Source organism: Apium graveolens, chromosome 10 (genome assembly GCF_009905375.1).
Source record: "Apium graveolens cultivar Ventura chromosome 10, ASM990537v1, whole genome shotgun sequence".
Classification (NCBI taxonomy): Eukaryota; Viridiplantae; Streptophyta; class Magnoliopsida; order Apiales; family Apiaceae; genus Apium; species Apium graveolens.
Genome location: NC_133656.1, coordinates 193,900,594 through 193,912,904, shown reverse-complemented (window position 1 = coordinate 193,912,904; position 12,311 = coordinate 193,900,594). Strand labels below are relative to the sequence as shown.

Here is a 12,311-nt window from a genome sequence, read left to right as displayed (position 1 = left end):
ACCAGATATGAGTATTCAAGTCAATGTTTTATAAAATTGCTGATCTAAATGGGGACAATGGTCAAAAAAACAACAGAAAAAAAATTGCATGCATTTACAGGCTTATCAAATAAATGTGAAATAAACAAAGCTAGTCTTTACATTATATCTTCTTCATTTAAATTCCAAGAAAACATGTCCTAAAAGCCTCTGTTGAAAGTGTAAAGACAGAAGAAACAGCCGAAACAATTTGGCTCTTAATCGTTCCAGAACTTGATCTGATCAGTGATCCTACATAGTGTAGATTTCTTTTCACTAGGTTCCCAAGTGAAGTAAAAAAAGCCCCATTACAACTTGTTGAAGGTGGATCATCACACGTTTCTGCCTTGTACTGGTATGTCAAAGGCAGTTCCTTCACTTTTAGATTACCAGGTCCGATTTTCTGTCTAATCAATTCAATTATCTTTGTATCAGCTGCATTCCCTACCGTGTCAGTTACATAGAAAATGTTACGACCTATATCACATGTTGTCGAAATCTCAGCCCTTGTCACATTTAGACCGTATTCTCTGAAGGTTTTCATTACTTGGGCTAATAATCCCGGCTTGTCTTCTGCACGTAGCTCTAACCGCACACCCTGATAACACAACATATCAACAGTTGGTAAAAATTGGAAATATGACAAGAACCCATATCATATAAAGAATATATAATAGACAAAAAATAGTACCTCCGATGCTCTTCTTTCAATGGCAGCGCGTAAGCAAAGCATCACAAATTGCTTTTCAGCTTCTGAATTAATTGGCACGCCATTTATATTTTTAACAAAGAATTCCTAAAACAAAGTTAACAAAATTTTCATCAGATCAAATCACATTGCATAGAACCTATTATTGTAAATGGTGATGATAAATATATACCATATGAGCTGTGTCCCCTGTTGTGTTGAGAGCGGCATGGGAGACGACATAATTCATATCAGTTAGAGTGCAAACCACATCAAAGAGGAGCCTAGCTCGATCCTTACAATAAACATTTATGCCAGAATAACCTCGTTCCAAACAATTTTGAATCAAGACAATTGATGAATCCCAGTTAGTCCTTATTATTGGTTTTTGTTCATAATCACGATCACCAAACATCATCTGATGAAGTCTTCTTTCTGTGGGAGTAACTTTTATAGAAACCAAAGTTTTAACACTGCTAATATCATTACCCCCCTTAAGCACATCCCTCAACTGCGTTTCAATCATCGCAGTCTTGGATTCGTCCTGAATCCGTAACCCTGAATCACAATCTTTAACATAAATTAAAGAGGCAATTCTTCCATTGTGTGTCCACGCCTTAGACTCAACCACATTAACTTGCAAATCGGATAATACTGTAAAAATTTCCCAGAGTAGACCAACTCTGTCCGATCCTGTCAACTCTAATGTTGTTAAACCTTCAATGCTTTTGGAACTAACAAACTCGATTTTACTTAGAGACTGTAAAAACAAAACAAGTACCACAAATCAAATACCAGTTATATTATAGTTTCGATTATTACGATACACAAAATAAACTCGGAAATTGATGCAAACCTCTTCAATGTAGTTGATGACACTATTATCACTTAACTTGTTTCCGTCCAAATCAGTCACATGAAAAACTGCACATACAAAACATGATCAGTAAAGCTATAAACTTATCAAATATATCACCTAAAAAATTTCTTGGACAACAAGAATTGCTTATTATATGATTAGACTTACCATGTATAAACCATCTTCCATCAAAAGAAACATAAGCTTTCTTGATTAACAAGTCCAAATATGCGAGAATCTGAATGGCTTCTAGAAGAGTTCCATGTTTCCTTGCACCGTCAATCTATAAAAATACGAACAAAATTAATCAAAAAACCTTGACATTGCGATTCAAAAAAATTATTTAATACAAACAATTTATATCTGTGTTAAAAAAATAATGCTTACAATAACACGCGTAGCATTAGCACAACCAGCATTGTCAACCCTTGCACTGCAACAACATTATATGTGTTAAAATTCAACTTCAACAACTAAAATGGATCGAAAACTAAAAAATCAAAGATGAAACCGGATTTTATTTTAAGATAATATTTAAGATCGAATATAGCTAAAATTGATGAGGAATTTGTAAAAGAACCTGGGAGGTGACAGTCGCGCAACAAGTTTTTCGTATTCATCTAAATAATCAGCAGGCCATTCCATCTTCTTCGACAACCGGTGATCAAACACTTAAATTTACAAGAACTTAGAGTAGACCACCAACAACTTCAGATGAACTGTGTTATTATTACACAAGCAAGCTGCTTATCTCTCTTTTTTAACTCTCTGTTTCTATGTGATTCACTGGAAAGCAGGGTGATAAGCGGGTAGAAAAGTACTTAAATACTTGGAAATTTAACATAATCTCATCTGCAATGTGAAAAGTAAAAACTGGAAAAACGAAATCTTTATTTAAAAAGGATTAGTGAGATTACCTTAATTACAATAATTTCATAATAAAATTGTACAAAATTATAACCAGGATGGATTTGAAAGTGCTTAAAATAAAAGAAAATTAATCTACATTATAGTATTCGGTTTACATCAGTTTTATTGATGAAGCTTACCAACTTACAACTACAATGTGAAATTGCTCACTCATTCCAGTACTAATTCTCTCAGAATCACATCAGAATAGTTGCCTTTATATGCTAAAAGGTGCCCTATACCAGCAATCTCGTGGTATCGAATCCATGGAAGCTTATCGGAAATATACCGATTAAGTTTACATGGAATTATTATATCTTCCAAGCCTTGCCAAATGTGGACTGAGCCTTCATTGTTAGGGAATGGATTTGCAACTTCAGTAGGATCAAACTCCCAGTTTCCGAACCCGATAATCATGTCCCGGACCAAAGACTCGTAATCACCTTGCTGTCGTGTCTTCAGATTCGTCACCTGAATAATACACAGTGATGTAATCAGCTAAAGAGTGAGCAGTATCATGTGAATAATCGAAAAAGTGCTTAGCCTACAGAATTAGTACAAAATTAGTATCAATATTTTGAAGATTATTTACCTGTAACGAACTTACGATCTTCATCAGTTTCTTAAATATCTCAACATCCGAGTTGCTGAAAAGGGGGCTGTTAGGTTCCAGGATGGAAAAAGAAGGGAACCATTTTTGAGTTAGCCACCAGTTAAAAAGCCAAGGGGTGTAATGTGCAACTCGAAGCGCCCACCGGTCTCCCATGGGTATAGAACTCAAGGTTTCCTTAGACAAGCTAGTAGGAACACTAGGCCACCAGAAGTTGGCAACTGGAACAACTAGTGCAGCTCCTGACAATCTGAAAACGAGAAGAAGCAAATATTTAAAGGTAAGTAAATTGCATATGAAACTAATAAGTACTGTACAAGATAAAAGTAAGTTTATGCCTGTGTGGTATGTATTTTAGGCAACTCCAAGCAGGGTATCCTCCCATTGATATTCCAATCACATAAAACTTGTCGCCAATCTGCAAAATGTCTGCCAGTTCTTGTATATCAAATGCCTCGCTCTTCACTGAGCGCTTTGGATGTGGATCACTCTCTCCATAACCAGCTCTATCGAATGACAGAAGATACACCTTGAGGTTGTCTATAGCTTCCTAAATATCAAAACACAGCTACTACATTAAAATTGCAAGAATTGGACTCCAGATAACGCTAATTACACCGGTTCTTAGGAGGCAAATACATGTAAGCACAAAATTCATAAAAGTCGGTGTAACTTAATTACTTGAGAAAAAAATATATTGAAGTCTTTGGAATTGGCATAGCCATGCATAATTATGACTTTGTACTTGGCGTTTTCTTTGGGAACGCCAGCCTCTTTGTAAGCCAAATGTCTGCCATCTGAGAGTCTTACTCTCGGTGAAGTAACAGGAGGACCACCTGGTGTTCCACAAATTTTGGTAGGTGGCGGCTTAAGTATTGCTACATATGCCCAGCCTATCAGACATACAACTACTGCGATTGCTACCTTTATTGTCATAACTGTAAATAGGAAATATATCAGTTGTAGTTCTGTCAATAAAAATTATCTGAAATCGACCTAAGAGCACTAGAGCAACGGTAAAAATTTAACAGCAAAAGTCATAAGCCTCACAGCAGGGATTCAACTTCAGGCATCAAAGAAAATGTGCTCAAACTGGAGTGGAATTGTCTAAGATGACATGAATGACTAACATGACTCGAGCTCGATTATCAACACAAATTACGGAGACAAAACACAAAAATGACACCATGCGTATGGATTAACTCAAAAATGACCCGAAATGACCTGTAAAATTTAAATCTTTTAAACTTATGCTCCCTCCATTCCTAAGTGTTGTTTTGACTTTCAACACACATATTTAGCTGTGAAATATTGAGAGTCATATTTAATAAAGATCATAAATCCAACACCAACTTCCTACAAGAAAGTAAAGAAACACTGAACAATTAAAATATAGATATATGCAAGTGATTGATTATGAAAGTCCTGAAGAGCTATGAGCCAAATATCAATAAAAATAGAAATAACATCTGCAACAGTTTTAACACAAGCAAGCAATAGTTCATCAGGAGCCGAGTAAACTTCTTTAAGTAGTAGCAAGTATCAAAAGTTAACTACTTAATTCACTATCCATATATGTAAATGTACAGGATTCATAAGATAACTAACTAATAAAGAATAGAAACAGACATACTACCTCTGACCTCTAATTCTACAACTATTACCCTCCCTAACCTTACGGGATATCGTAATCTTATAAAAACAAGATGTGTTCGTGAGTGTTTAAATTATCGAAAAACAAATATACGTACTAGCTTGAAGAAAACTCGAGAGGATGGTTGTTATCTGTATCAACTGCTGATAGTCCTTGCCAAAGCAGCTGATGAAATCTTGTAAATCTTATAGTCCACCATATATGAGTATTCAAGTCTATGTTATAAATCAAATTGCTGATCTAATTATGGGCAATGGCCAAAATACGACAAAAATTTCTACCCGTTCAAATTTGCAGGCTTATCAAAAGAATATGAAATTAGAAAAATGTGTGTACTTGCCTAATGGAGTGTTTTCTATTACGTGTTTGTAATGTACGTCACACATTTATTTCCATTTGTAGGTGATGATAAGTTCTATATCATTTTGTCATTTTATGTTATCATTTTTCTATTTTCGATATAAACAGAATAATCAAAATAAATTAATTTTTGATCAATTTAAGTCAAATTTAAAATGAATAATCTGCTTAAATTTTTTGGATACAATCAGTCTAAATACTTGATATTTAGATATTTAACAATTTTAATATATGAATACCAATGGGTTTACTTCAAACTTTTGCATGACACAGTTGGGGTCAGGCCATAATACAGGAAAAGCTTTTCACCGAACACATACAGTGCGAGTTTTTTGTCAAATTTTAAATATTCATTGTTAAGAATTTTTTTTAACAAGAATAAATTTACTCATACTTAACTAGGTCAGTGTGACCGGTGAGTTTTTATAATGGAATTTGATGCCAGTCCAAGGACAGATGCATGAATCCATTAATGGTCGTTTGAAAAACTTAATTTTTTATTTGAAATTTTGGATTTGATCAAATAAATTGTTTGAGAATTTGGATTTAAATTTAATTTCAAATTCAAAATATTCAAATATTAGTATAAACATGAGAATTTGAAATGATAACTCAAATACTTTAATTTAAAATTACTCATTTGAAATAAAATGTAAATTTTCAAACGTCATCCGAAGGAGAATGAAAAATGAATATTCATCATGCGTTATGCGTCTCTAAGAAAAATAAAGTGTATATAAAAAAAATTAACAAATGGAATGAGTCAGAATCGAATGAAACTTTTGAAATATTTGTATCCGATATATTCTTAATATTTGTCAAAAGATTTAGAACCACTATGTAAGCTTGCATCAGTCCTTGTTTGGTTCCGTTATGGGTGATGGCCCTTTAGTTTGCGAGGAAGCCCAGTATTTTAACATAGTTAATGGGCCAGCCCCTCTAATAGGGAAGTTTTAAGACCGTTTGTTTTGGTCTGGATCTTTCAAGGCCTTCAAACTTTAATCCAATGCTTTCATTTGTTTTTAAAAAAATGACAATTTATTAAATTATGAATGTATATTTCAAATTTTGCGTTATATTATATTAAATTAAATATCATATTATTAGTCTTAAAATTTAAATTTAGGAAAAAATTGATACAACGAAAGGTACAAGTTTTGAATTGTATCCATCGTGTATTATCATATTTGACTTATTAATCATAAAAAAGAAAAATTAGAAATGATATACAGTAGGTTGTACGTACTTCGATAAAACTAACGTTTACAAGTGATTATCAGGTAATTTTGGGGACACGCCGTGTCTTTGAAATAGAGTATGTATTATCTCGGAAATTGTATCTGTTTCAAAATCTCTTTATTTATAAAAAAAATTATAAATATTATGGACACCAAAATAAAAAATTTGTCTCATATAAAAGTTTGAATTCATAAATGAGCTTTAATATGACATAAATTGAGTTCAAGTGCCCAACATGTTATAATTACAGTAGAACAAGTCTTTGAAAAGGAAATTTAAAATTATATTAAGTGCCTCAAACATGAATATTTTCTCAAATTATATATAATATTATTATTTTTTGTGTTTATGAAAAAATATTATAAATAATATTTACCCGCGTAAATGTTTAAATTTATGTAAAACTACAGCATTCGATTCTTGTTATCAAATTTTACTATCTTGAAGAATGAAAGACGACCGACAGAATATCTTTAATTACTTGATAGGACCATTGACAGCCGCTAGAAGTTTAAATAAATAATAATATATCACTACAAACAAGTAATAATATTTGATTATACATAATTATTCGAATAAGAAAGAGGGAAAGAAAGAATTTTCCATAATTGGTAAGGTGATTTAATTAGGAATAATGCTTGATTTGGCAAAAGCTTATGCTTATAGTAACACGTAGCTTTGGTTCTTTGTTTTTGGTTCTTTTCCCTTTTACCTTTACGACCGAAGGATAATGTTTTACGTATCTAGCTAGGTGCCTCAAAACAATGATTTCGGGTGAAAACCGTGAAATGAAATACTTTCACAATGGAGAGAGAAATTTGAATTATGATCCTTATTCTCACATGACCTTTTCTATCAGTAAAAAATGTTAATAAATTTTACGTTTATAATTGTTTATATATAATAATGCTAGTGTAGTGGTTGTGTGGTATATATGAGTGCTATGTACCCTAGGTCACTAGGGTTTGATTTCCAAGTGCACCATATTATTTTTTTGAATTAGCACAAACGCAAATAACTGATATGTGGCCTTTAAATAAACGCATCAAAATCTTGTGTTGAATCATTAACGCAATTTTAAACAGCGTTTTCTGAATTATTTCACAAGCAAATAAAATCAATTATCACTCTTAAACGCAAGTAATAGATGCGTTTTTTGTTTGAATTGAAAACGCAAAAAATATTGCGTTTTTAAATGCTAGAAAAGGCCATATTTTAGCGCGCGTGAGATTCGGGACCTTTTCTCCCCAAATTGTGATACTAAGGGCCGTTACCCAAGCAATTTCAGGGTTCATAATAATAATATTAACCAACCTAGTAAGGTTCTTGATGGGATCAAGATTCAAGGTTAACGTAAAATTCAGGGAATAAATACTTAATAGACGATATTTATGTTTGAATTGCTTCATTTTTTGTTTCTTTTTAGCTTTCTAACTGCTTTGTTGGTTAAATGATTTGTTTTTAGAGTTACTTTCTTTTAGTAATTTTATATCGTTAGATTAGTTTTAGACAGTAGGTTCGTTATTTGTAAAGAAAATGTATTGTTTCTCAATATATGATTAATTTAGCTAATGTTCATGGTCCACATTCTGAACGTGAAAAAATTAAATTCTGGGATTAGCTTGAAAAGTTGTCCCAGAATTTTGTTAATGAAGCTATATGTATCATGGGAGACTTCAACGGTATTCGGAAAAAGGAAGACAAGGAGGGCTACATTTACCAGGAGAGGGATTCTAATAGATTTAATTTATTTGTAGAGGATAATTTGTTTGTGGAAGTGTGTGGGGGTGGTATTGATTTTACATGGTATGGTCCCAACAACAAAAAGAGTAAATTGGATAGAATTTTGATTAATGATGCTTGGAGAGTAAACCCAGAGTGGTGTTGCAAAAGGTGGTTCAAGAGGCACTCTGATCACACCCCAATGTCTATCTATATTTCTGAGATGGATTGGGGGCCTAAACCGTTCAGAGCTTTTGATGTCTGGCTCGAAGATGTTAGTTTCCAGTAGTTCGTTATCAACAACCTGGAAAAATTCAATGGTCACAATTGTTTCAGTTCTATAAAAAAGGTGAAAATAGCTATTAAGGAATGGAAGGCCAGGGAGGATATTAATCCGGATAAGGAGATTGCAAATGTGAAAAGAGATATAAATATGGTTGGAAGTAATAATATAGAGGTTAATCTGCGGTTGCAAGGATCTTTATCTGTTGCAGGATCTTTATAGATAAAGATCCTTGCAAATGAAGCAAAGAGCATATCTTAAATGAAAAATTGAGGGTGACTCTAACTCTAAGTTTTTTCATAAACTGGTCCAAAGAAGAAAATACTGCAACAGAATCCAAAGTATCAAGGTAAATAACAACATTCTTATTGATGTAGATAGCATCAGACAAGCCTTTTTATAGTCATTTTCATGAGTTTTTTAAGGAGCTAGATAATGTCATTCTTTGTTCATTGAAGGGTTGCTTCTTGGGTGAAGGTCTTAAAGATGATGTGGAGTGGTTAGAAAGACCGTTTGTTATAAAAGAAATAAAATCAGCCCTGAACGACATGGATTCTTCAAAAGCTCCAGGCCTTGATGATTTTAATGTTTGTTGGCTAAAAGTCTTGTGGCCATGATTAAAAAAACAAATTTTAGATTTCTTCTTAAATTTCCATTCCTCTGCTTTTATCCCGATAGGAGCAAATTCCTCATTTATCACCTTGATCCCCAAGGTCCCAGACCCCTCCTATCTCAATGATTACCACACAATTAGCCTTATTAACTTCCAATTTAAGTTACTCCTTAAGGTCCTTGCAAATCGTTTTAAACCCCTTCTCACTAAGATCATTGTTGAAGATCAGTTTGCCTTCATTCAAAGGAGGAATATTGCAGAATGCATTCTGTTTGTCAATGCGGTAATCCATAGTATCAAATTGCTGGAAAAGGATATGGTCATAGTTAAGATTGATTTTTCTAAAGCTTTTGATTTTATAAACTGGGGTTGTCTTCTTCATGTGATGAGATGTCTTAATATGGGAGATAGATGGTGCACGTGGATAGAACAGATTCTCTCATATGCGAGAATTTCTATTAATATCAATGATAATCCCACATAAGAGTTTTCTCCACAAAAGGGTGTACGCCAAGGCGATCCTGTAGCTTCATACTTATTTCTGATTATTGGAGAAGTGCTAAATAGATTTATAAAAAAAGCGCAGCAACTAGATATTATTCAAGGTTTTACTTCTGATGAGCTAAATAGGCCTGTGAATATTGTTCAATATGCAGAAGATGTTTTCTTTTCTCACAACTTTGAGAAATATTTATGGGGATTGAAGAAGATTTTGCTTCTCTTCTAGGTAGTTACAAGGCTTCGTGTAAACTTTAGCAAAAGCAGCATCTATCATGCAGGTAATAGGATGCATGAACTTTCTCGTGGTCTTGGAATTCTTCAATGTAAGCAAGGAAAATTATCATTTCAATATCTAGGAGCCTGGATTGGAGCAAGTATCAAAGCTAAAAATTACTGGACCCCCTTGATGAACAAGTTCGATGATAAGCTCAAAATTTGGAAAAGTCCGTCTCTAAATTTGGCTGGTCGAATGATTCTGACCCAAGCAACCTTAAATAGAATTCCAATATATTGGTTAAGTCTGTGTCAAATCCCTAAAGGTATTTTAAAGTATCTAGACAAGACCCGTAGGAATTTTATCTGGGGTGATCATGAGGATAATGCTAAAGGAAAAAGAATATGCATCTTATCAAATGGTCAACTGTCTGTGCGAGTAAAGGAAATGGGGGATTGGGTTTAAAGTATCTGGACAATGGAAACTTAGCCCATCTTGCTAAATGGTGGTGTATTATACATCTTAAACGATCAAACTTTTGGGTAGAGTTCATACTGCAAAAATATGGTAGTGGTTTTGTCTATGGCTTTTCACAATCAAAGTGTCGGCCAAGTGAAACTTTTAAGGACATTTGGAGCTTGTCAAAGAATGATAAGGTAAAGCAATGGATCTCCATCCAGAAATTTTCATGGATAATTGGGGATGGTACCACTATTAAATTTTGGTTTTGACGGATGGATAGGTGAATCTCCATTATGTTTAGCTTTCAAGCACTTATTTGAAATTTGTCTACTAAAAGAGGATAGTCTATCACAGGTAGTGAATATATGGGGTATGGAAAGTACAAGGTCCTCCTTATAGAGTCATGACCCTCAAAGATGGGAGCTAGTTGAGTTAGCCAGATTAAATTTGATGGTTTCCTCAGTCCGCCTCACTAAAAGAAAAGATAAGCTGGGGTGGTGTAATAACTAGGGGTGTACATGGGTCGCCCAACCCGTTTAACCCAACCTAAACCAGCCCTGTTTTCGGCCAACCCAACCCGAAAATTTTAAACGGTAATTCAAATGGGTTAAATTGACATCAAACTGGCTATATCAGGTTGGGTATGGTTTTAAATCTTATTGGGCCAACCCAACCCGGTGTAATCTATTAAGTATCATTACAGTTTTATATGTTATACAAAGTTATAAACACTGGTGGATCTGGGCCATACTGAACTTCAAGTCCAACCCAATTATTTCTCCAAGACTCCAACCCAATTATTTCTCCACTGCATTCTCTAATCCTAAATTAAATTTTCGCGATTCTTTTCTCCTTAGTCCTTACAAGCCGCAGCCCCAAGCCCCCAACCCCAACTCTAAACTCCACCACCAGACACCAGCTCCACCTCCAAGATTCACTAGACACAAGTAAGTACAAATCTTTTATTTCTTTGTTTATCCTTCACAGTAAGTACATACGCATACACAAACACAAGTACACAAATATATCGATTTTCTTTAGTGTTTACTTTTTTATTAGATTTTTTATAGACGTATATGTATGCAAGTTTACGTTTATATATGATTAATTTTCTATGTATGTGTTTATATTTGTCGATGTGTTGGTTCTTTAAATTATACACTGAAGTTGTTTGATAAATTATTTGATAGAGTGTTTGATATCTTCTGGTCATACCTCATAGCATTTACTTTTTGTGGTTATTTTAGTTTTATTTTATGTATGTGTTTCTTTTTGTCGCTATGTTGACTGTTATGCAGCAGCATGATGTATTTTACTTTTATGTGTTCATGCAAGTGACATTGTAGACTAACTCGTTTGAATACGATTCCGGTGTCTACAGTTGCTTCCGAATCAACCTTCATTACCAGCGGGCGTATTTTGGACCCTTTTAGGAGCTCTTTGAGTCCGAAAATGGTAGAGGCATTGGTGTGCACGCAGAGTTGGCTAAAGGATGATCAAGGGGGACTGAAACTTGACGCTTATCTGGATGAAACACATTCTTATGAGTTTCTTGAGAAAGGTAAATTATCTAAATTCATTTTATTTTAAGATTGAACCCATTTTTCTGTACGAGCTTACTTCCCAATTCTCATGAATTTATATTATACATTTATCAATTCTGTAGAGAAAGTTAACAAGGTGAAAGATAAGGACCATGCCAAAACAAGTGCTAAGATCGCCACCAACAACATCGATATCATCGACGTGTGATTTTAACATGGATTCTTCGGCAGTCAGCACATGTTTATGTTATGCACTTTGATTAGTTTGAAGTTTAAAGACATTCTTTATTTGGCTAAAACGGTTATGACTTATTTGAATTAATGATTGTAATATTTTGATTGGAATTTAAGATACTGGACAGTGGACTTATCACTGAAATTATGAATTATGATGGAATATGTCTAAATTTGTTCTAGTACTATTTTTTTGTTTCATTTTGTACAGGACAACAAACTTTTTATATTTTCAGAATTTTTTAATAACCCATATAAACCAACTCAAACCAACCCAACCCGATGTACAATGGTTTGGGTTGGTTTACGAATAAATTTTGATGGGTTGGGTTCGAAAATTATCAAACCATTTTTCATGGGTTGGTTTGTGTTAATGCTATAAATCGGGCCAACCCGGCCCG

At 33.8% G+C, this 12,311-nt stretch overlaps 2 protein-coding genes and 1 long non-coding RNA gene across 3 annotated transcripts; 1 reads left to right on the top strand and 2 right to left on the bottom strand.

Moving 5' to 3' along the window:
- Nucleotides 1–116: 116 nt before the first annotated feature.
- Nucleotides 117–2,210, bottom strand: LOC141691526 (ACT domain-containing protein ACR8-like). Its single transcript, XM_074496259.1, has 7 exons — nucleotides 2,146–2,210; nucleotides 1,953–1,998; nucleotides 1,734–1,848; nucleotides 1,563–1,630; nucleotides 900–1,466; nucleotides 710–814; nucleotides 117–616 (listed from the first exon to the last, which is right to left on the bottom strand). Exons 1-7 carry the CDS (start codon nucleotides 2,208–2,210, stop codon nucleotides 158–160), a joined length of 1,425 nt encoding a protein of 474 aa, XP_074352360.1. The 3' UTR covers nucleotides 117–157.
- Nucleotides 2,211–2,439: 229 nt separating this feature from the next.
- LOC141692292 (uncharacterized) lies at nucleotides 2,440–5,096 on the bottom strand. The gene is made up of 5 exons (XM_074497055.1): nucleotides 4,836–5,096; nucleotides 3,766–4,022; nucleotides 3,423–3,634; nucleotides 3,067–3,334; nucleotides 2,440–2,945 (listed from the first exon to the last, which is right to left on the bottom strand). The coding sequence occupies exons 2-5, from the start codon at nucleotides 4,018–4,020 to the stop codon at nucleotides 2,646–2,648; spliced, it is 1,035 nt and encodes a 344-aa protein (XP_074353156.1). The 5' UTR covers nucleotides 4,021–4,022; nucleotides 4,836–5,096; the 3' UTR covers nucleotides 2,440–2,645.
- Nucleotides 5,097–8,335: 3,239 nt separating this feature from the next.
- On the top strand, nucleotides 8,336–12,049 carry LOC141693569 (uncharacterized). Its single transcript, XR_012563147.1, has 3 exons — nucleotides 8,336–11,079; nucleotides 11,514–11,693; nucleotides 11,799–12,049. It is a non-coding gene; the product is annotated as an uncharacterized LOC141693569 (long non-coding RNA).
- The last annotated feature ends 262 nt before the right edge of the window (nucleotides 12,050–12,311 follow it).

Bases quoted from the DNA above. Each gene is read 5' to 3' on its own strand.
- LOC141691526 (XM_074496259.1), bottom strand. From the start codon at position 2,210: ATGGAATGGCCTGCTGATTATTTAGATGAATACGAAAAACTTGTTGCG. The intron at 1,999-2,145 runs GTTCTTTTACAA...ATGTTGTTGCAG, and splicing joins GCGCGACTGTCACCTCCCAG to TGCAAGGGTTGACAATGCTG. The intron at 815-899 runs GTATATATTTAT...ACTTTGTTTTAG, and splicing joins CAGGGGACACAGCTCATATG to GAATTCTTTGTTAAAAATAT.
- LOC141692292 (XM_074497055.1), bottom strand. From the start codon at position 4,020: ATGACAATAAAGGTAGCAATCGCAGTAGTTGTATGTCTGATAGGCTGG. The intron at 3,635-3,765 runs GTAATTAAGTTA...TTTGATATTTAG, and splicing joins TCAATATATTTTTTTCTCAA to GAAGCTATAGACAACCTCAA. The intron at 2,946-3,066 runs GTAAATAATCTT...TGTATTATTCAG, and splicing joins AGATCGTAAGTTCGTTACAG to GTGACGAATCTGAAGACACG.